Source organism: Ammodytes marinus, assembly GCF_949987685.1.
Source record: "Ammodytes marinus genome assembly, chromosome: 13".
NCBI classification, from domain to species: Eukaryota; Metazoa; Chordata; class Actinopteri; order Uranoscopiformes; family Ammodytidae; genus Ammodytes; species Ammodytes marinus.
In genome coordinates this window covers 11,433,911-11,459,563 of record NC_137217.1, presented here as the reverse complement: position 1 = coordinate 11,459,563, position 25,653 = coordinate 11,433,911, and the positions used below count along the sequence as shown (strand labels likewise).

Genomic DNA, 25,653 nt, shown 5'->3' with positions numbered 1-25,653 from the left:
CTTCCAGGCACAAAACACAAACTTAACTGCCCAGGGATGGCCAAAGCCACTGGCAGGGAAAGTAAGCTGCTGTTAATTAAATATATAATTTCCAGCTGGTGGCTGCTGGTCGTTGTAGGCGCACAGTGTAGCATCATGCCTGCATCGGCTTCAGAGGAGCCTCTGACGCACCTGTGGCAGCTGTTTGAAAGGATCAGGGTGCAGTGACTAATAGTCAATCCTGCTACAGTTTGGCCTGTCATCCATTGCTTTCCTTGGGCACTGCTTTCCACAAAGGGAGCCATTAAACTGGTACACAAGTAGGACACCGTGCCAGGTTCATGCACACGGCACCATAAAGTCCCTACATTCCTGTTGGACGGCCTCCATTTCACTGCCTTCGTGGACCACAAGCCGTATACTAAGCTGGTGGGTGTTACATTTGCCTGGCCCCGCCTCAGGAGTGATGTAAAGACCTGGGCTAGCTTCAGTTTGGCCTGTCAGCGTGTTCAAGGTACACATGATACCAAAGCCCCCTTGGCGCCGATTCTGGTCCCCGAGAGGCATTTCGACCAGGTCAAAAAGGACCTGGTGGGCCCCCTGCCTTCCTCCCGTAGGTTCACTGACCTCCTCACCTTGGTGGACAGCACCACCAGGTAGCCGGAAGCCATTCCTCTGCATTCACTGAAGTGGACTGGGCGTTCCTCAGGTCATAGGTAGCCCGTTTTGGTATGCCGGCTGACCTCACCTTGTACAGAGGCCCACAGTTCACATCCGAGCTGCATGGCTAAAGGGTCGCAACTGGGTTGACTGCCTCCTGTGGTTGTTGGCTTGTTTGGCTCTCTGCCCCTAAGGAGGACCTGCAGTTTTCATCTGCTGAATTGGTTTACAGACAGCCACTGGTGGTCCCATGAAAGTTCCTTCAGGACGCTGCGGTTCTGTGGATGGGCGCGTCACATTGGACTTTTGCCCTGGGCAACTCCAGCCCCTTCACTCAGGTCCCCCTGAAGACTCCCCTATGATGGGCCCTTCTGTGTCCTGGAGGCGGGGACCAAGAACTTTGTGGTGGACATGGGGGATAAGCTAGAGCGGGTCACTATGGACCGTCTCAAGCCTGCCCATCTGGATGTGGCTGATCCAATTTGATGAAACTAGATTGGTAAAACTGAATAAAATTTACTTAAAAAGTAGTATTTGTAATTTAAATGGACAAGATAAACAACAATTTATCATTTCTGTTCATCAAATTAAAAATTTATATTTTTACCATTTCGGCTTTTTTTATACCTTAATAGGGCAACGTATCCTGGGAGATACAACTCGTAAAACCCAAAATATACAAAGTATAAAAAAAATGTATGTGGAAATATTTTTCTTTGGTCTTGAAAAGATGAGTGATAACATGAAAATATTTTTAGAAACTCATTTTCCACTGTTGCCTGTTTAAGGGTTAATACTGAAAATGTATTTAAATCAAACTACAATATATAGGCTACCTACCTCACCATAATTCAATTGGTCTGTCTCTTTACTATGTCTTTGGGCAAATATAGGCTATCTAATTAGCCTGGCATTCCCAGACCTGCCACTAGGCGCTGGCAAATTAAATTTGCTGCGCGTGTTGGTCTGGAGACGCTCCGTTGAAGCTTATCAAGACTACCAGAAATCTGGTATAACGTTTCAATTGGTTCTATCTAATATGGGCGCGCCAGAGCCCTTTATATGGTGCTCTGGGGAGGACGTAACCGGATGACGACAGTGACGTGCATGCGACGTCGAAGCTGTGATAGTAAACATCAAAGATGGCTGCGGATATGTTGTGTGAGTTTGAGACTGCTTTGGCCTCGACCCTTAACGAATTGGAAGACGGGACTCATAGCTTTCACTAGCAAGTAAGTGGAATGTTCTGTTTTGCCGACCGACAACGGCAAACGTTTAATTGAACAGTTTAACAGCTGTTCGCTAAACGAACGGGGCTTACGTCACTTGTGCATCGCTCTGATTGGTTGTAGTGCTATCCAACTGCGTGCAGTGGCATTTGAAATGCACGAGTAGGAGCCGCCCCTAGAGTTGGAAATTACTATTGATCGTCGCCAGACCCTCTATCGTTCAAGATATCAGGGTCAGGATTTCCAGGCTACTATCTAATGGCATTTATTTGGCGAATCTATAGGTTGTGCATTCTTGAATACAACTTGATTAGCCTACAGTCCGCGGTGTGTGTGCGTGCGTGCGTGCGTGTGTGCGCGTGTGTGTGTTTACGAGCGACCACGTACTAGGGGACTGTTCATTTGTGTCAGGAAGCCGACGTTATGTTGATGTCTAATGACACACACCTCTGAAAACTGCAGACGTTTGTGTCCTCGCGGGCTCTAAACAGAGCGGACAATGTTTCTCCTCCTGTTGCTTCGACATCAACTGTCATCCGCGGCAGTTGATTTTATGTACTATCTATGTCCGCGACACATACACGGCCGATAGCAGTTTAAAACACGGCACGGGCTAACGTGCTGCTATGTTTGGCCGCGCGCAGCTACTGATCCTGGGTAAGCCACAACGTTAGAGTGACTGTAGTACAGAGCGGTTGGGATGCACGGGGCGGATCATTCTGCGTTAATTGCGTTAAAAAAATTAACGCGTTAAATTAATCACCCTGCGTTAACGCGTTAATTTTGACAGCCCTAATTTCTAAGCAAGACAGTGTGTGTGTGTGTGTGCCAAAGAGAGATGAAGTCCTCTGTGAGGAGGGGTTACTGACCTCAGTAAATCAGCAGAAGCACACTGCTCATCAAATCATAATCAAAACAGAAAAATCTGTATACATTCCAAATAAGAGGTGGATGAATCCACAGCAGTCAAAGCACAGCCCAAATTGAGAGACAAAAATCTAGTATCACTCCTGCTTACAGCATAAATGCATTTAAGCTACTTGCTCTACAAGGATAAATATTGAATTAACCTTTTGAGCCCGAGATGCTATAATTAACTTCTAGACCATGATTAAAATAATTCCATCCCATCAGATAGCAAATAAATGTAAAGATCTAAAGAACATCTTATCTGTGGTGCAGATCAGTCACCCAATAAGACAAACTACCTGTCAGTCAATTAAAATGCCATTTAAATGCCTTAATTCACATTTTTTTTTGGGGGGGGAACCCGTTGATACAATTGTGTATTCTCCATGATACTCCACAGCCACATTTTACAGTGGAGAAAAAACACTTGCAGCAGCAGTCATCACATGCAGTTAAAATGATTTGTGACAAAGCATCCTCACCTCTGCAGATTGGCACGGGGAAGTCCCACACCGACACGCTGGCTGCATTATTCACACAGGTGAGGAGTGAATGCCCATCCAGGACATAGCCAGTGACACACCGGTAGCGGATCTTGTCACCAACGTTGAACTGAGTTCCATTCAGAATGCCTTTGGATGGAATTCCTGGGTTTCCACATGAGCTGCTCCTCAGCTCTAGAAAATGGAAAGAGAAGACAACATTTTTCAGAAAAACAATGAGTTGCAATATAAAATATATACATGATCCTTAATCTGGCCTTTAGTCATTTATGCAAAATCATTGAATTTTCCTAGTTTTGGCTACTTAATAGTTCATGTTATACACTGCCGAGCCAAAAGAAAAGTCACACACTCAAATATCTTGTTGGACCATCTTTAGATTTGATTGCAGCAAATATTTGCAAAAGCAAATTCTGATAAGCTTTATTTGGCACATATAATAAGGTTGCCTAGCACATAAAACTGCCCAACTGAAGCAACCCCAGCGACCCCATATTTTCCAAAACCACAGCATGTCTTCTGACATGGTTGTTTAATAAATAAGAAACTATACACTGCATCAGTAAAGGTAAATAGCTGCCAAATGTCAGCACAAGTCTGATACTTGTGTTATGTCTACTCAGATGCAAAAACAAGACGGCTACAATGAACAAAGAAAGAAAAAGCAAAGCATGAAACAGGTGAAAGGAAGACACTAACTAGGATCCTATAGCTACAGAATATTCTACTTTAGCTATACATTCCTGAATGGCCTCTTTGCTTAAAAGCAGTGGCAACACTCAAATAATTTTCATAAATTCCAGGGTTAAAAGATACTCATTAAATAACATCACAGCACTGAATGTGCACCAGACTCTTCAATTTTAAAGAGCACATATAATATGAGGCCAACTGCTGGACCTATTAGTGCAAAACAATTCTCCCAACTTTTGGCATATTTGACCATTTATTGATAACTGTCAGTGAGACATGTCAAATGACATACGTTAAATCTTATGTTAATGTACTTCGCAAAAACCACAATGAAATACAATGTCTTTTACAAAATTACAATAATCTTATTTTAAATCCCTTGGCAAACAATTGTTTTGAAGACGGCATATTGCATTTGTGTATCTTCCACAAGAGAGTTATTACCAAGAAATTACTAGCACAATCCTAATGCGCTGAAAGAGCCAAATATCTGTGATCAATGTACTACTTGTCAAACTTGATACAATGTTGATACAGATCTACGCTGTACACTGTGAAAAACAGGCCTGGAGAGCTGTTCAATCCTGTAATATATGGTTTAACACAATCTTCCATTACATTTCTCTTCTCCATTAGACCACCATAACTCGATCTCTGTCAAAACACTCCCTTTACATGTCTGGAATGCACAAAATGTATCCGTTTATATTTCAAGTCACAAGAACGGGAGAATAACACATTTTTGACTCAGCAGTTAGATGTTAATTTTTTTTTATTTTGACTCTTCAGCTTGCGGGCAGGAATGGTTATGATCTAAGGGCGTGTTCACACTAGTAATGTTTAGTGCGGTTGAAACAAACCCTGGAGCGTTTAAGCCCTTAGGTTGGTTTGAATGCAGTCCGAGACTCCTGAGAGCACTAAACAACTGGACTCTGCTCCGCTTGAAAGAGGTGGTCTCAGGCCGTTTGCAAGTGAACTCTGGAGCGGATCATCGCTGGTGTGAACCCCATCCGCACTAATTACAGGAAGAGGAGTATTTACGCATCATTGAACTAGGCTTGCAAAATTCCAGGAATTTTCAAAGTTAGTCCGATCATACGCCCATTTGCTCAGCCCGCTACAGTCTGCTGATATTGTAACGTGGGCTGAGGAAATTAGCACTACATTTAATATATTCTGGCTGTTACAATATGCACTCCACATTAAAGCGGCAACGAGTAACTTTTAAATATCTTTTAAACAGCCTCATGTTTCCTCTCATAATCATAAATTACCTTTAACAGCAAACGAGACCATCAGTGCAAAGAAAGACGTTTTATATAGTTTTTATTACTGCATTTGATCTGGTCGTACACCCAGTCCGATTTTCGGTTCACGCGTGCATGCTCTATGGTCACATATCCGTATTGGTCACAGATTTCAGTGAGGCGCAGGAACGCGATTTGAGAAGCCTATCCCTCCAGGTGAGGGAAGGGGAGCGGGAGCCTTGTTTGAGACAGTTGTTTGTCGTCATAATGACCGATAACGGGGCTGAACCATAAAAGAAAAAAAAAGAAAATGCAATGAAGAAAAGCTAAAAGGGAGAGTGATAGTCGGGCGGGAGGGCGTTGCCAAGCAACGTATACACAATTTCACGCAGCGAAACTAGACTGCAGTGTTTACTCCTAAATGAATGAGCGGTAGCCTACTAAAACAAAGTAGGCTACTAAAACAAAAAACATAAACACATTACCTCATCGTGATCCATAACTAACTGCCGTCTCTCGTTCATTCGCTTTGTGTGGGGACACATACTCGTTCAGCTCTGTGAGAGGTGACAATGCATCAACTCATTGCAATCAGGTGTGTTTAGCACTTACTGGCATTAGTTGATGCTGTGTCACCCATAAGGCTACTCTATGCTCCAATCCTGTGCGTAAATAGAGACGTACGTTTACAACGTTATATCCGTCACTGCCCTCATACTTCCATGCGTCCTTTATGTTGGAATGGACATTTAACAAATCAACCATTAGTGGGCAGAATCGCCGCTCAGAGTAAAAAGTTACTCAAATAGGAAGAAGAAGAGTCAAACAGTGAATTAACTGGAATACATATTTTATAATAGGTCCATGGAAGAAACAGCTTTAGCGATATACTACCGTAGCAATGGAAGAGGCTAAACTGGAGGCTGTAGGCCTATTATAGACAGCGGGGTCTGAGGACATCAATCACGACATGTCAAACAAACTAGTCTCGCACGGACCTCCGGTACTTCTCTATTGCTGCCGTCAGCCTGCCGTCTAGCTGACAGCCTGCGGTCTAGCTGACATTTTTCCCCGTGCGATCCCCGCTCATGCTGCTCTGTTGTAGTTGCCTGTCCCTGTGCCCCGGCCGTGTAACTTCATAGATTTATAAATGTGTATGTAATTTCGTACCAACTCACACAAACCTCTCCTCAAAAGTTAAGACCTTTTCTAAAGTATTATGTCTTTCGTTTGTGTTTGTAAACAAATGTACAGTAAGTAAAAGTGAACTGTTGGCTGTGCGCCCCCCATGATCTTCTGTAGTAATGCTCCGTTCTGTCCGTTTGGTACGCATCCGCAAGCTTGCAGGATACGTGCAGAAATACGCACGTAATGTACGCAGAGTACGGACAGAAGGCTCCGTCTGTATCCGTATGCGTATCTAACGTAGAGCATAAATGAGGCTATAGACTCACGGAGCCGAAAAGAGTCCGGTGCCCTCACACTTTCAACACACGGACACGCACCATATTGCTTCCTGATTATTTGAATCTTGCACGCCTGCACCGGCCTGCACGAGCTACAAAACAGCTTCACGACAGCTGGCGTCGTAATAATACTACCGCTTTTGTTCGAAGGTGTCGCCAACGTGCCGACTTACTCGTAGTAGCTTTAAGCATGAAAAGAAAATGATGCTCTGTGATGTAGGCGATGGTAGAAATTGCGAGCGATCAGCATTTTTAATTGCTAAACATCTGACAGCATTTCCGTGCATGTGACTTTTGTTCAGAATAAAGGTTAAAAATGATAATTATACTTCGTTTGAGTTTTGCCTTTGTGAACGTGAACCGAACCATCTGAAAAAACGAAACAATGAATTAGCTCTCAACTGGTGCGCAACAAAGAAGCGGACTATTGGGGGTTAACAGTACCTACGTTTGTCACAAAATAATTCACACCTTTTGGCTGTCATCCTGAATTCAACCTTAACAAGTTGGTTTGGCTTTTAAAACCAGTCATTTATACATTATTTCTTAAGATCTTACATTGTTTTTTTTTTTTGTTTTTTTTTTTTTAAATTGTACATGCTTTTCTTTCTATATTGGGGCAAGTCTTTCAACCGTGTGCATAGAGGCAAACTGCTCTTCAGAGGTTGTGCTCTTTTTTATTGTAGTTTAGCATTTACATTTTACCATCAACTTCAACACAGGCAGAAGGTCACAAACTGCGGGACTAGTTTTTGAACACATGGTTCCAAAGTGTTTAACACAAAGTCAACTGTAATTTTCTTGTAAACATTATTACAATGTGGTAAATATCAGGCAACATCAGGAAAACTCAGAAAAACGCACTTTAGTCCAAAAGAAAACAGGTTTTCAAAGCATGATGGGTAGACTTCACCCACATTTCACCAACACGCTACAATATGATTAGTTTGAATGCCCTTTATCCTTTAATCTCTTGGTTACACAAAAAAAAATTGTAATTGAATGTAAAACAACTAAAATTAGCATTATCAGCACTGTTTTCCTCTGCCTTATTATCCAGCAAATGTCAACTTTTCACATAAGCTCACTCAGTACAAAAAAAAGATCTGTGAAAAACGTTCAATCTTAAAAGCAGATACATACATTGGCCCTCATTTATCAAACTTGCGTGGAAACTGGTGCAGATTCTGGCGCAAATACCTCCCTACGCCAGGAATCGCGTGGGATTTATCAAACAGTCGTATCTCGCCAATCTCGGCGTACGCCAGGCCATTATTGATAAATGCGGCGGCTGAAAACAATCGTATCACGCCCCTATATTTTCTCAGTTTAGAGGCCTCGCCCAGAGGTTTTACAACATGGATATGCACATTACGGCACAGAAGAGGAACTTCTCTGAAGTAGAAATTGACAAAATAACAGCGAAAGAAAAAAATAAAAGAGTTTCATTTCGGAGCATTACAAGCGGCATCAAAGAACGACAGAAGGCAGCAGTTAGGAAGGAAATAACTCCTGCGGTCAACAGCGTTGATGTTGACAACAAACGATCTCCAGCGCTCAAATGCTATAAAACAGCATATACAATTATATGTCGCCATTTCTTTACATAGATGAAGAAAAAGTGGTCTGACTCAAAAATCGCCACTAAAAAAAGCGTGTTGCTGTTCTGAAATGCAACCAACGTGCAGGCATAATATAAGTGGTAGAGGAGAAAAAGACGCACCAACTGTCCGATAATGGTCCCCATAAAAGAAATACACGTCTGCAGAGATTTGAATGATTAAAATGTATTGGCCCTTTTAGATAGCACTACTCAAAAGGGGTTTAAAAACTAAAAATAACACCTATTGCATTTTACTGTAGGCTATGACAGCATGCGCTTGGCACGAGTGGTCAGCCCGGCCAACAGCTGCACAAGCCGACCCGGCAACGATCAGCTGTGAGAGTGCCCACTGTCCTGCTGAGCTGCTCCACTAGCAGATCGGAAAAACGTGCCGGTTAACGGTGGAAATAAATCGCTCGCTTAAGCGATCAATGACACATTAAAAGAGGAACTAACATCTAAAAAGTGTGCTAAATAAATAAAATGTTAAGTTGAATGTTGTGCCGTGTATTTTTTATCATAAAGAGCAGTGTAGGCCTACTACATATTTAATACTTAGGCTAACATTTTGAATGAATGCAGCCCCCGTGCCTCAGTGTCCCCCCAGCTGCTCCAAGTCGAAGATAACTGCCCTTACGCAGTCCCATGCAGCGCTCCTAAGTGGCCAGTGTGCGCACTATTGAATCAGCTCTCCTACTCAGTTGCACACCATAAGCTGCACATTTTTAAGTGATTAATATCTTTATTTCGGTCTGAGCAAACACTGCATTTGTATTACCTTCTAATAATTGTCCAACAAAGTCATCGGCTACCCGGCACAGCCTGCACTGCGGGTCCATGCTGTTTACAAACTTGCGTACACGAGCTGAGAGCTGGCGTGGGATTTGAGCGTATCCTACGCTCGCGTCCATATTGATAAATGCCGAGATTTGCGTGGAAATGTACGTACACCCATTTTTCTAGTCTACGCACGGTTGATAAATGAGGGGCACTGTAATTTACAATCCATTTGACAGACACCGCTCAGCTTTATGATAAAGCACACTGCATAACAGAGTGTTGGTAATGATGCATCCTATCAATAAGTCCAATCATATCCTGATTTTCCCTTTAAAATATTTTCATACTGATTGTAAATGATCATGCAGGCAAGTGAAATTGTTAGTTTTCATATGTGGCATCTGTTGTTGGTTAATTATTCCAAATGGCAAGCAAGGAAACCAAATCCCTTTAACACATACACAAACTGTGTGTTAAATGTATCTATGGATAGATAGCCAAAAAGAGAAAGGGAGGAGTACATTTGAAACCCTGATGCTGAAGTTGATTTTAGATACATCTGTCACATTTTCAAATTTAAATTTTCACCCAAACATCCTTTTTTAAATCCAATAATGAATCCACTTTACACTGGAGATGCTCATATATACACAAATCCCCCATTCATATGATATATATTGAATAAAATATAAATACTCAGCCTAAACTGCTGGCTGTTTGTTTATGAGCAAACAGAAATAATAGACTGTTACAGGAATAAAGAAGCTAGACATCGGAACATGTTTAATTTTGGTTTAACCACATAAAAAACTGAAAAGTTTAACAATAACACAGGTAAAAACACTGACACCCTTAACAGACCTAATAGTAAACCTAACTACAAAAACAATATCAAACAGAAGATAAACTTTAAACAACAGCACCTTCCAAAATAATTTTTAAGGCAGATTACCTTTTCACTGAGCGCTAACTGAACATTATCACAATTTAAAACTAGCTATATTTCGACTAAAGTCCCAGCAAATTAATACTGTAAGAAGACTTAAAATGTAAAATGGGTTCACAATAAATGTATATATGATGCATGCAATCTTTTTTTATTTCAAGCTGTAACCCCCAAAGTTCATTTAAAAAAGAAAGTGGAAATGTATGATTGACAGCCTGTCGAAATCGAGTCATGTCTAGTTCAGCACTAATGATGACCTGTAACCTGACCCATGTAGGGGTGACGACTAGAGTGAGAAGAGTGTATCTGACCAGTTCAGGGGTTCAAGGGTGAGGAAGGAGGAGCAACTCAGACTCCTAAGAATTACATTACATTACATTAACTATTTTGCATTAGGAAATATGAAGAATTTTGATACCATAACGTTTACCATGGTAGGCTGTTTTATGTGACACATCTGAGGTTGACTGACAAGATTCACCTCTCATAAATAGGACTACGTTGTCGTAAACAAATTCTATGTTTATATAAATTCTTTCATTAATGAAGTTCAAATAGGTCTAACAAACCATCAAAAATATGAGAACTAAACCTGAGGTTAAAAGACAATAACACCTTAATAAGCCTACACTGGGTTGATCAATCCCTTCATACCGTGCATGCACAAATATAAAAATACAATGTCCATTGAACTGCTGTATAATTTTGGAACCTAATAAATAATAAATAAAGATATTGTCTATGGGCTGCAATTATTATGCATCCCTAAACAGCATGATCCCCAGCAACAAACAGTAAATATGTTTTATGTCTCTCTGGGTTTGACATTTTTAATTATTTGTTTGAAATATCAAATGTACGAAGTTCAACAAAAGTGTGACTAAGCACATCAAAGGCAATGTAAATATCTAAAACCTCACAACAACAATCATTTACAGTTTGATGCAGAGAATGGAAGATTAGAATTCAGCACACTGTTGAGCTGAATATACATATAAATATAGTATATATACAGTGCATACGGAAAGTATTCACAGCGCTTCACTTTTTCCACATGTTGTTATGTTACGTATCTGTCTAAATAAATTGTGTTTATAGACACTAAACTGTATGTGAATACATGTTTGCATATTCCATATTCATAGTGCATGTTGCTATTTCAGGCTAAAGTGAGCTAAAACTGAGTCTATGCATGTGGTGTTGTGTAGAATGGTCATAGAGATTATATGTTTTTTTTATTAAAAATAATGTTAATTTGTATAAGTTTCAGGGAGAATTGTATTTGATTAGGGTACCAAATATATTTCATTTAAGCAATACAAAGCATTATGTTATCTAATGTGAAACCATTATGCTATAATGATTTGGATAAAGGAAACCAAAATGCATTTGAATTATTTTGTGGTAATTCTCAGGTCATTTCTTTCTATGTTGATCAACTGGGTGATAGGACAAGATTCCTGGATTCTTCAGCCTAACTGCTTCGATTGGAGAGGAGTAGGCTACAACAGGCCTGGAGAGTGGCCAGCAAACCCAAGAACCAGATCTAAAGAGCGAAAAATTATTCCAATGTGCTCATTGAAATAACAGTGGCAGGACCAGGTTAAACTAGTTTTTAGTCACAAGAGAGTGATAATTATGTTGTTTTATCTTCAGTCCATAATTAAAAATGGCCCTGTTATGTTTTTCTTTTTTTTTCATGTTGCACTGAGAAACAACAATGATATACACTTCAAGGAAGAGAGAGTAGAAAATATATTTTACATTTACTTGTCCAACCTAACTGCTGAATCAGTGTGTCTTGTTTCACCATTTCAGTAATCCATTTTCTTCTGATCCAGAGCTTCTGATATTCTGGTCCACAACAAAATTATATATTTTTTTCTTACCATATAGCGTTTTATGAGAACTGATGTTATATGTTTGCTCAGTATCATAACTAGTGGTACTGGGTGTTATGGCAAACTTTACTGAGCTTTTTGAATGTCAATTTTTGGACGATATGTGGTTAAGAAATTGCCAAAATGACACCTAAATAAATAAATGTATTAGTTTTATTGTCTTTTTTTGAGGTATTGATGGTACTTGCTGTGTACCTACTTGTTGTGTAACTACTGAAAAAAGTAGTTCAAATAAATGTGCTTTCCTGCTCAGATATTCTGCCTATATTTTTTAACTTTACTTCGGGGTCATCCAGTGTTACTCGTCAGTTGAGCAAAACTTGTTTCTATTTTGTACTGTTACTAGTTCGTAGAGTGTCAACTGTTCTCAACTGTTTTCACTTTAATTTGACAGTCCTAAGACCTCTTTACTAATGCTTAGTTGAATATCGACTGATAGTTTGTTGAGAGTCAACTATTTTCTCTGTTTTGCTCTGTTAATAGTTTGCAGACACTAAACTGTTTTCACTTTAATTTGACAGTCCTAAGACCTCTCTACTAATGCTTAGTTGAATATCGACTGATAGTTTGTTGAGAATCAACAGATAGTGAACTATTTTCTCTGTTTTGCTCTGTTAATAGCATGTAGACACTAAACTGTTTTCACTTTAATTTGACAGTCACACTACGTGGTGAGTGGGACTTTTTTTTTTCCTTTATAGATATCCTCATATTTTTTTTACCAGATTAATCTTCATATTAAGATAAATACTTTTTGTATAACACTTTATCAAATTTTTTAATAGAATATGCAAATTAGGCAATATCTCATTGAATATGCTTAGCCTACATATAAACCCTTTAGTAGAATTCCTGGATACGATTTGTATGCACTTCATTTAGCGAAGAATATCTCATCTGTTATAGACTAATATGACCCCATTGAACAACATCGGATGTGTACCAAAATCTCTACCTGGGACGAAAGTCCTGAAAATGACCACAACTGGTTACACTAGTATCACACTACATGGTGAATAGGACTTTTTTTCCCTTTATAGATATCCTCATACTTTTTTACAAGATTAAGCTTCATATTATGAGCAATACTTTCTGTATTACACATACAAATCTTACCCAGGACCTAGACTAATGAGAGGAGGGGTCTGTTACGATCACATATGCTGCAGCTGACAAATGTTTTGACTAATGTGTCGGATTAAATTAAAAAAACTTTTGAGTTTGTGGACAGTTGAGAGTTGCAAATCATTCCCAATAGCAGCCTGTACCATGTGAACCTGAACAGAGCTCTAATTTCACCTGCCAGATGTTGCTGGGATATCGAGAGCAGATTGCAGTCAGCCAAATAAAAATGTGATAACATAAATTATTTTACAAAATTTAATTTTCCAAGAAATGTAACTGACTATCAGTTTACATGGATTGTCTACAGTATGCAAGGGCATGATGCATCTCACACTCATGCTTACAAAAAACTTTAATGAATGCTCATGATGTACAGTAAAGCCTATATCTGATTTATATATTCACAACATAACAATCAAATTAACTTACAGTAACTATCGGACATTTCATTGCTGTAATAATTTCTTTCTGCCAACTGTTTTCGAATGAACTATTTAGAGAAACAATAGACCTGCTCTTCCAACTAAGTGTTTGGAGAAACACTTATTAGATAGTAATGGATGTATCCCCAGCTGTAATTATACCAGCACTGACTCATTGGCCTTAGGTGTATATGGAAAGTCAAAACTAATGTCTCGGACAGGCAGGGCTCGCAAATTAATTCAAAGGATGTTTGGCAGATATTTGAATCAGTTGGTTTGGATTAGGCCTCTCATAGGCAAAATAAAACATAGCTGCACATCTGAATTTAAAGCACTTTGAATAATAGCCTGTACTTTATATTTAATAAGGATATCTACATTTATGATGGTTTGAAGAGCCTCGAAAGAAATTCAGGGTTTAAATCCAGTGTTCGCCCTACTGAGACAACAAATGTTGTTGCCTGGAGGACACTTAAATAGTTGATATAACTGCGCCATAGGTAAACAGTTGATCCTAAACACCAGGGGCTGCTAACGGTGCAAAAACTCATGAAAAATGATACAGGCATCACTTGAAGATGGGTAAATAAATTAAAACAATGCTAATACAATTTTGCTTGAGTACTTTTAACCTCACAAAGCACCAACCAATATGCTAAATTAAGCCTGGTTAAAAACAGTGCATATGGTGCTTAAAATCATAATACAAAGCTAATATGTCTGTGAAGCCAGAGACAGCCAGATGCAAATAATGCTGCAGAGTGCTTTTTCTGACCTATCCGTTAAATAAAAAGGAGGAAGCAGCACTATGCTTCAAATATTCAGATAAATATATTATAAGGACAAGAGAGCAACAATATATAACGTATAACCTCGCCTTGTAAACAGAAACTTCACAACTAAAATGGAAAGACCACAGACAGTAATAAGATTTTGACATATTAAACACTCTACAATTTTTACCTACAGTTGCATGCAGATTGCAGAAGTGAGTCCGGCTTGCATTATGCCTCATCACAGTGGTAACGACTGAGTTATGTGAACTAGTAAATGAGGTAGTTGGGTGTGGAATTATCTGGGGATGAGCTAATTATTTCGCCTTTATATCAAATGGTGCTGTAGCCCTTTGAAGAAGATGGAAGTTTGACAGAGTGGCAGTGTTTGTGAGCACACATGCACCACATTCTCCCCACAGGAGCAGCATGTACCCTGCCATTGCTGGCTTCCTAGCTGCCTGCTGAGCTGGATATGCATGCAGACAGGGAAAAGAGGATTGACTGAACCCATGCTAAATCACAGGGCAAAGCAGCTGCTAAATAGCAGATGTTCCTCCATTTTATTTTTATCTTTTTTACTTCGCTATATTTTTTGCATTATGCTTTATGTGTGATTGTATGGGCTTTCAAGAGTTTTTTTTAATTTTTTAGATATTTTTTGGTATTTTTCATGCTTTTATTGATAGTGTAGAGACAGAGGTGAAATGGGGCAGATAGGGGAGTGACATGCAGAGAACGACCACGGGCGGGAATCGAACCCGGGTCTGCTGCTGGGCCCGGCCCGGGGGGGGGACGCCCTACCAACTGAGCTAAGGGCGCCCCGCTTTTAAGAGTTTTTAACCGTTTTACCTTTCTTTTGTTTTATGCATTATCCTTTGTAGGTGCTTGTAATGTATTGTGTGCATTCAACCCACTTTGAGTTACATCTTATGTTTGAAGGCTGCTATATAAATTAAGATTTATTTTTATTATTACCACACACACACACACACACGGACAATCTGCATGACCACAGAGAGACAAATTAAATGATTTGGGGAGAAAAGATTAAATTATTTTTTATGGATCAGCTGTCTATCTAAGATCCCATCCACCCCCCACCCCTCCAAAAAAGGGCGGGTTGAAATGGCATTGAGGCGAGTTTTAGAAACGCATTACAGTGTTTCCATTGCAAATACCGTACCTTAAACAAAGTGCAAGCAGACAGCATCACACTGACTGAGTGGTGATAGTATAGGAAAGTAGCAATGAATAAGAAATACAATTCAGGCAAAGTTGGGGCTGGTTTTGGATTCCAACATACTTGACAAAAGTTTGACAGGTGGTTAGGAAATTAAATTCTATCTGGCCGTGTCCTTCACCATATCCTTCGTATGCATGCAGATTCAAATTCACTTGATTGCAGTCATGATTCAATCATCGCTGACATTCTACAAGCATCACACATTTTGAGTCATAAAGACATGCAGCACATACATATTCATATGTAAGGTGTAGCTAACAATATTGGCATACCAAGGAAGAAACTGGTATACAGTGGTGACAGTGAGTTATTGTTGTTGGCAAATGAATACATTATGGATGAGTCCATTTTCTATTTGCTTTATATGAGTCAGTCAAAAGGGGTCTGTGGCTGAAAATAATGAAAATTTATGGTGATAGTCAAGCTGTTAAGCTTTCCATAATGGTGATGATAATAACTTTATGGACTTTTATTATTGAATTGTATCATCATAACTCATAAGAAGAATATGGTTAAAAATCACAATGCATGCCATTTTTCATTTTAATATACAACAATATGTTGTAAGTAAACCGATTTAAAATTGATAGTATCATCATACTAAGGATCTCTGGGTAAATACCTGGACAGGCTTGTATGAATAATACAATACTATTTTTAAATATGTATGCTGCACTGTATTTTAACACAGGGCATTTGAATGACAAACTGAACAGTACGTGTTATGGTGTAAGAATTATCATAACACAGCTTTGGCTGCAATATTTTATCCATACTGTACAACTTCCACACAAAAAGAGTGAAAACATAAAACGACAACTAGATCACCACAAAATAAATTGTCCTTATTAAAATATATGTTCTCCAATGTCCTTAAGGGTATTATGTAGCTGGAAATATCTGTCCCTCACATGTGACACAATGCAATTATCATCCAAATCAGCCTTAAACTTGTTGAAGATTACATCTTGAAAGTAGAGGCAAAATAACAATATGCATTCAACACAGGTAAATACAGTAGATATGTAGCAGGAGACAGGAGAGATAGAGAGAGACAGAGACATAGAGGGAGAGAGAGAGGGAGACAGAAAGGGAGCAGATGGAGAGGGGAGAGGTCCTGCACTGGCCAAGTCTGGGGCAGGTGGGGAGATGTGGGGGGAAAAGGACATTGTGGACGGGAGGATGGGGTACGCCTGTACAGGACAATGTAAGGCCCGGGACACACATCGTGCCTCTATCTCTGGAGCGTCTCTGCGTCTATTACTGCTGTGTCTCTCTCGCTGTTTTAGGACACACATGCAACGTCACAGCTGCTGCTGCTGCTGCTGCAGCGCTGCTTCTAAAAGCCCTGTCTTTCTACATGGAGTTTTCTTAAATAATTCCCATTAATAAGTTGTTTTATGTCATTTAATGATGCATATGATTACTATTGAGTTTCGACAGTAGTCCGTCGAAATTCAATCCGTGTGCCGCATTTTTTTCTCACATTTTTGCTTATTTGAAGGGGACTCACCAGGAAATGGTGAAACTACAGCGAAGGCTGCTAGTATGTAGTCAATATGACAACAGAGTATTTCTCAGTTAAAGCAGAGAGACTCAAGAGAAACGCGCATCTCTCCCCAAAAAATAGGCGAGCCTCCTGAGCTGAAGTGGTGCGTTGCGGTAGACCGCCTCCGATGGGCGTCGGCAAGTGAGTCGGGGGTTGAATGTGTTAACATGGTCGCCAAAAAAAAAAAGTCAGACGCAGGCGCGCAGTAGACGCAGGATGTGTGTCCTGGGCCTAAGGGAATAGGACACAAAGTAATGCAGTGACCAAATGATATTGGGAGTAAAACGTAGCGCATGGGCATTAGGTGGAAAGGGAGAAGAAATTAAGATAGCATAGGAGGTAATATGATTAAAAGAAAGGAACGCTCAAGACAAAAGATCATAATACAGGACCAGAGAAAGACAGAGAACTAGAGATGGATTAAGTTTACGTGAAGAAGCAGAGAGGGTGAGTGAGATGGTCACAGAATGATAGTTCATATTAAGACAGCTCCCCGCTGCACTCGTTTCCACATTAGATAACTCGCTACATCCATTAGCTCAACTAATTCCCATCGCCATCTGCCATGCAATTTCAGATGCACCTCTGGTGTCACAGAAAAGGTTTGGGACTTTGGGGGGAGGGATGTTGATTTGGAAAATATGAGATAAATTTGCTTAATTGAGGTACCTAATGTTTCCATAACTCAACAGTGGAAGTCCTGCAGGAAATCAGGTGGAGTAAGTGCAAGTACTACATGTCCCTCTCTTAAGAATAAATGGTATGTATTTTGTCAGGTGGACCTTTCTTCTAAATGAGGACATAGCTGTCCTGATCATAAGTCTGACGGCCTCTGCACACATCCTGCGTCTATCTCTGGAGCGCGTCGCCTTACCTTACTGCTGCGTCTCTCGGACTTTTCTCGGACACACATGGAACGTCTCAGCAGCTGCTGCTGCTGCTGCTGCTGCTGCTGCTGCAGCGCTGCTTCTAAAAGCCCTATCTTTCTACATAGAGTTTTCATAGATAATTCCCATTAAAAATGAAGTTCTTTCGTGTCATTTATGATGCATATGATTTATATTGAGTCTAATATTGAGTCTGGACAGTAATCCGTGCGTCCCATTGCCTTTTTTTTTTTTTTTTTTTTTTCCACATTTTCCTTGTTGGAAGTTTTATTTTGAAAGGGACACACCAGGAAATGGTGAAACTACAGCGAAAGCTGCCGGTATGAAGTCAATATGACTCTCAGCAGAGTATTTCTCTTTCAGTTAAAGCAGAGAGACCCGAGACCCGGCTCTCACAAAAAAATAGGCGCGCCTCCTGAGGTAAAGGGGAGCGTCGCTGCAGACGTGCCTCCGACGCGCATCAGCAGTGCGTCTGAGGTTGGATGTGTGCCCGCAGTAGAGGTAGGATGTGTGTGGAGCCCGTTAGTCTCTATCTTTAATTTGACATTTATTTTAATGTTAACATTTAGATAAATGTTTCTAAGCGTAAAAGACAGGGAGAAGAACATGATGCTTTACGTACCTTCATAAGCAACCTTAAAACCATGAGCGCTCACGGCAAAGTCACTGGTAAGCCTCAGTGAAAAAATGGAGCCAGAACTGGTAACAGGTGGAGGGATGGTAAATCCTGTTAACCTGCAGATAAAAGAAAGATATGATTGAATACATATCTGACTGTAACATTTGTAATCCTAATAACATTTACATGGTAAGTGGCTGAACAAAATCTGCCATATACAATATTTTGTAGTAAAACATTTAGATTTTCAGCTTCCACACCACACAACCAGCAGCAATTGAAGGCCATTGTTCCCTCTGTCATTTTAGCAAAATTTAAGTTGTTTCCCCTAAACTCTAATGATTTCAAACACACACATCACAGTTGAAAAGTTGTAAGGCAGTACCCAAAACACTACCTGGGATTGTTTGACATCAGTAAGTTTAGTATTTGAATTAGATAGGCCACCAGGTGAAGTGGCTGGTATCTTTGTAAATTGCTGTTGAGGGATGTATGCACTAAAATGCAATCATGCACAAAAAGTGCAACGCACAGTAACTAGCACTAAAAATAATGACAATTCAAAGACATCAAACAACCAGTGAGTTTGTGCGCTGTAGAATTGTGTGTCTAATAAACCAGAACTGCTCTGAGAATAGTGATGCAATTTGTTTACGAATAATATACCAGCGACTATACAATCAAAACCCAAGTGAGAACCAGCCCTATTGTTGGTAAGTATTTGAGGGCTGGCAGTTGCATTGTAACAGACTGCTTCATTTCTGCATTTCAAATTGGGTGCAGATCCAAACAAATCCATTTACTTTCACGACGTCGTAAACAAGATGTGTTGCCGACTATTCCTCGGTGGCAGTTGCTGATGTTCTATCGACCTTTCACTGCTGAAAGCCAGTCTGTGCAGCATGAACAGAACTTGTGCATGAAACAAAATGTCCCCTTCTCTATTGCCATCTCGATTTCCCTGGTTATTTTCCACTGCTAGTTTTGGGGCTGTTTGTGTGACTAAACCTCTACTTGACTATAAGCCAGGTGAATAATGTCTAGTGGGCCAATTGTGGAGAACAGAAATCCCCCCTGTGACAGCACAGAAGATGGTGCTGTATTTACAGCTTCAATAGAGTTTCCAATTACAACACTGTGACCTATACTGGTCCTTGCAGTAAATAATTACCCTTTGTCGCAGGTACTGCACAGCATGCCAAGATACTACTAGAAGTCAATTGCCACATGATGCAATTTAGAGTACATTTATGAGGAAATGTGATGTTAAAATGTGACCTTGTTAGAAGTTTAAGCACACACAAGAGCATTGTGATTGTACTAAATGTGCATGCATTTATGGTTAAATTAAAAGTGGAGGCAAGCTTGTGCAATGAAAGGAAAGTCTTTGTTGGAGAGCTTAAACAAAAAGAGCAAGCTCTAGAGGTAGCACAATGCTATTTTTGTCAACTGTTAATGTTATTAATGTTTGTGAGCAATTGCATTTGGTTAGACAACGATAACGAAAATCTAAATATTTAAGGTGGTGTCAATCTTGCAGGCCCCAAACCCTGTTAAGTATCAACACAGTGCAATGTAAAGAAACATTGAGGAAAATAGGTCCTTGTCAAAAAAAAAAAAATTAAAAGTTAGAGAACAACACAGTCTGCATCCGAACTGACTAAAGCAAAATAAGCTCTTTACATTTGCACACAACATATAGGTTCTTATAATTCTATGAAAAATTATTAGAATGGAAAATGGTCCGCAGCTGCAGTGACAGACAATTCCAACAGGACGACGGGGTTGGTTGGGTCAGCAGTGTCATCTATATGAGGGAGTTGTATATATATTTTTAAATGAATCGCAGTTTGATGTCAAGCTGAGTTGTCTTTAATGGCACCTCCTAAACACAATTAATTTGTCAGATCAAAAAGATGACTTTACTTTGGGAAGCAGCATTGACTATGAAGAGTGTCAGAAGATAGGAGAAAGATTTGCTGCTATGGCAATGGCAACACAAAAAGTTACTGCTAAGAATCAAGCCTTGTAAGCTGATAACTATGCATCTTATTTAGTCTCATCTCTAAAACCACCAGGTTATCTGAAATACAGAAAATGCTTTTGCTCATGATCCAAGCAAGATGGCAGAAATCCCATGAAAAAAACTTAACCCAAGCTCAGCTCAACAGACTAAATCATTTCTTAGATTACACTGTTGTCATCCCGGCACAAAATAGCAATGGAATGAGAACGTCAAAGGGTTGGTTTACATGATTGGAAGACATCTTTTCTAGGGTTGTCAGTGAGAAGGATTAGGAGGAGACAGTCTTGGCAGAGTTATTCTTGATTGAGACAGGTCATGTCTCGAGGTCGAATGGGTCAGTCAGAATGATGCTGATTTAAAGCTGAAAATAAATCTGCCAAAGAAACACTAATAAAATAGTCTTTTACAAATGATGGCTTTTATGAAGCATTTGAGAAGCCCATGACATGATAGCAGCATTCATCTCAAGGACTCTTTGGAATATTTTGTGGTTTGGTTTGTATAAAACCAAACAGGCACATTGTGATCTAAGTGTGTCTCTAACAAAAACAGAGAAATAGATAATATGTCATTCTCAGCCACCTGTTCCTTTGGCAATGCAACACGAACATCAGATGAATGGTTAGAAAATACCCATGGGGCCTGCTGTCTCCTCAGACACAAGTAGCTTGTGACTTAACGTAGATATCAGACAAATTCTACCGAGACATCTTATAATGTAACAGATTATGCCCTAACCTAGCGTTGGGAGATAAACCAGACTCACCAGCAAACTTATAATCACATTTTAACTTGAGAAACTGAAAGTACAGGAGTTTAACGCATCACAGTTGAGATGAACATGCAACAAGAACAAATATAAATGAAGGATTGGTCCACTGAATAAGGTTACATTTAAGGGAAATAGACCAACACAAATCTGCATATTTTTTATGATACATTACTGGAGTGAAAACGAATGGTTTTAGTTTTGGATTCAAATAAACAATTTTTTTTTCGACAAAGAAATTTAAATTGCTGAAAAAACAAAGTCATCCACTTTGCAATGGCAAATGGAGTCCCATTCAAAGCCGCCATTCACCTTATTGTTTTTGAGCTGGGCTGTTGATGTTTTCAAGTGCAAACCATCCTCTAATGACAAGGAAGCTGCTAGCTTCAGGCGATTATGTTTGACATTGCTTATCCGAGTGTTTATAGTCTGAGCTCTCCAGCCAAGAGTCTGATTTGCTCTGCCTCCAGACCATAGTCAGCAAACACTGGAGGACAACCAAAATGCTCCTGAGCCGAAGTCTAACATTAACTTCTGGACCAACCCCCGCCCTTCACTCCTACAGCAGTTAAAACACACCACATGAAGACATCACTGTGATCTACAGACACAGCAGTCTTAATTTATATACAACCGTGACTTTCACCGCACATTTATTTGTGCTACTTGCTTCCATCTGCTCCTTCTCCTTTTACTCCATTGACATCTCGCGCTGCTTGCTCCACCACCCCCTCACTGCAAACAAACTCCAAAAACCCCTATTCTCATAAAGGGCTGGGCTGCTCCTATAGCACACTAGCCTGGCTCCGCCCGCCTGCCTACTTCCGGCCAAATTTAATTTTCCCTTCAGTAGTCAGTCTGGGTGTACAGTGCATTTCCCAGTTTTCTCCGGAGAATCTACAATCGTCCAATCAGCGAACAGAGCGAGTGGCTGAGAACGATGACGTCGAAGTCACGCTCCAGTTTCAGTTGAATGCTGCGTTCCTTTATACTCGGAAGAAGGAGATTTCCGACTTGGTAGTTCCGAGTTCCGACCTGTCTGTGTTCCAGTGCATCTACTCGCGAAAGTATGAATGCCTAAAACCTTTCTCGTCCAAATAACTAAACGTTAGGCTCTAACAAGTTACTGTTGCCAGGTACCGGTAGATTCATAGACTACAATATGTAGTGAAGTCGGAAATTTCCGAGTTCCCTGTCCAACTGGAACGCACCGTCAAAAGCCGGCTCATGACACACGTGACGACCAAACGTGATGCGATTGGTTGGCTAATCCAGAGTGGCACTGGGCAGATCCAATAGTTTTAAACTTCGACAGACACCCGCCTCCAAGTGAGTGAACGTTTGCCAATTACAGCGCTTCCAGACCTTCTATACAAATGAAATGAAGTACGATGGTCTGGTTGGACCAGGCTAATAGCACACTGCTGAACAGGCAAAACATGAAAACGTAAGGGCTCACTTTAAAGAACTGAACATGATTACAATTGAGCTACAAACACTTAAAATACGACTACAAATCTGAAGCAGTGGGTCGGTTTTAACTTCTTTATCAAAGCGGCTGCTGTAGGGGAGAACGGGGTAAGTAGGCACACTTTTTACTCTAGTGAGAATTGCTTATCACCTAAACATCTTTCAATAGTCATTCCTACATTAAATTGAAGCTTAAGGTGTTGGCTTGAAATGTGTACCCGTCACTTTTTCTATCTTATTGTAATAAAGAAGAAATTAATCATCAAAGACACCATTACACATTGTGACAACCGACCCCATCAAGGGGTCGTTGTCAAACACTATGGGGTTGTTTGTCACAATGTTATCTTAATGGGAATAATCTTAAAAAGAAGGCGAGAAAGTAGAACTAAATTTGAAAGTTTAATTGCATTGTCAAGTTGACAAATAGGCCTACATAACTTACTGTAGCCTTGGCAGCTGGTCTAGTTTGGGATGCACTGGGTTGTTTTGAGTTTGTTTTTCTTTTGCATGCTAGCTGCCTTTTCCTGCTCTATTCTTTCCTTCTCTGGGGTGTCAGTGAGGATACAGCTTGACAATTTCTTTCGTTATTGGGTTCCTTTTCTGGCTGCAGCCTTGAGATAACATGTGACAACCAACCCCCCAAAAAATGTGACGACCAACCCCAACTTGAATTTCTTGCTAGCATCAAGGCCAACAACCATCTGACAACTAATTAGCTTGCTAACCACAATCTATACTATAGTTTACACGTCACACTTTGTATGGGTAACAAGTGTTTTGTTATAAACCCATTGTGTAAAAGCCTAGAAGAAAAATACTGAGGAGCTAAATATTTTCAATTTGACATGAAAAACACAAACAGTCGTCTCACCTCAAATTCAGCAGTCTAACTCCAAGGAAGACTATGTAGGTGACCTCTGATCCCAATTCTGGATATTTACATACCAAAATTTCACAGACAGCGCCTTCTGGTTCCGAGATATAACGATTGTGACAACCAACCCGTGTGACAAATTACCCCGTTCTCCCCTACCTCTCAACCTCATCAAGTCAAGGTAAAAACTCATTCTAGTTATAGATAGGCCTATGTCAATAGTTATGAACTCAGGACATAGTTAACATCGGTCATAGGTACTTCGAATTTGTTCCCATAGACGTCAATCAAGCAGCAGTTTGTTTTACGTATACGGATAAAATAACAAGTTTTTTCTCTTTACATCTTCATGTCATTTCTTCATTGTTTGCCCCAAATTATGGAGAGTAGTATCAATAAGAGTAGCAATAAGTATCGGTATCATAAAGCAGTGTCAGTAGTATTATAAAATAATACTAACGCTACCCATTCCTACGTGTGAGATAGAAACTTTATAAATTTGATCAAAGCATACAGACAAAGAAAGAAATCATGCACCTTTAGCAGGTCTGAGAATAGAAATTGCACTGAAATACTGCTAGTGTGAGTCAGATAAAAACCATTTCTGTTGCATTTGAATAAGACTCCAGGTCAACCAGAAATGTACCTCAGTGCGTTTCCATGCCGGGACAACTGGATTGGATTATCACATATACCGAACTTGCCACTCGAACGGACCGCGTCACTTGTCTGAGTATACATGGTCTTTCAAATATTCGACAAATGTCCGATGCATGGCTGTCTCCACTATGCTAGGTGGCGCTGTAGCCCTTTCAACAAGTGGTTATACAGTAGAGCCACGTCCGGTTCCCTTCCGGCAACAACACTTTTTACGGCGTCTCCTTCCACTTCCTTGTGAAATCCTCCGCAGGGATTCTCATGCAAGCGCAGAACGCATACTCCGATATGCGATATCCGATCCCTGTATAGCCTACATGCAGAGAAAATGCCGACTATGAGCGAGTTATCTAGGTGTTCTTATCCGACTTCGCTTGTACGTTAATGTGCCGATTTGTGTGCGAAGTAGATCGGATAAAGGTGTTTACATGCATTTTACAAGTCCTGTTGAAGTCTTATTAGTTTATTTACCTGATTATGAGTCTGCATGTAAACGCACTGAGCGTAGGTGCTAGGTGTCTGAACAAATATGGTACCCCCCCATTTATGGATCAAAGCACCACGAGAAGCAGCAGAATGACTATGTGTACGCCAATGACTGCCTGAACAGATGCAGCCTTTCTTCCACCGGAACACATTATATCAGCACTGAAGGGAGGGAGCTGTCAGACATTCCCACTATCTGATTAGTGAGTCACAGTAGCAGCATTCCATAAAGAGAGAAGAGAGACAGGAATGTTGAACCTCAATTTGTCTGACTCACTGTCTCTCTACCTCCATCTGTCTGTCGCCCTAACTCTTTTTGTCACACTCTCTCTCTCTCTGTTTGTTGCATAATGTTGGTTACACTGTTCACGTTTTCCTTTTCCTGTCTTGCTGTTTCCCCATGTGTCTCTTGGCCTCTTTGTATATCGATGTGTTTGTCTGTGCCCACCTCTCCTTGTCGCTAAACTGCTGTTAACATGACACAAAGAGGTTGTGTCTCCTGGGAATGAACAAGAAAAGAACAAAAACAGACAGAGGTGGGAAGTGCCTTAAAGTGTCTTGACTGATCTAACCTCGTGAGCAACAATTAAAGTCAACCACTTGACATTAGTTTGTTGTTAGATAAAATAAGGCCTGTTATTTAGTAACGGAAATAAAGGCCTTCCTACTGGCCGTCGCCGCGAAACTGAGAAAAAAAGCCAGGGAAAGATTAAAAGCCTTATTCTGTACTGACATGTCCTAACTGATTACAGCAGCTGCAGACGCTGGCATTTCGTTATAATAACTGCAGTAATAAAGGTCAAATCATCATATCAATTAATTCATCCTTGG

General features: G+C 40.2%; 1 protein-coding gene across 1 annotated transcript in view; it reads right to left on the bottom strand.

Annotated features, from left to right (window-relative positions):
• LOC307260078 (CUB and sushi domain-containing protein 3-like) overlaps positions 1 to 25,653 on the bottom strand; it is a gene marked incomplete at its 5' end in the record, with an annotated part of 230,853 nt that overhangs the window by 181,159 nt on the left and 24,041 nt on the right. Inside the window, 2 exons of the mRNA XM_080040205.1 lie at positions 3,260 to 3,454; positions 18,541 to 18,653. Of these exons, the coding sequence (XP_079896331.1) occupies positions 3,260 to 3,454; positions 18,541 to 18,653 (308 nt within the window). The remainder of the gene's footprint in view (positions 1 to 3,259; positions 3,455 to 18,540; positions 18,654 to 25,653) is intronic.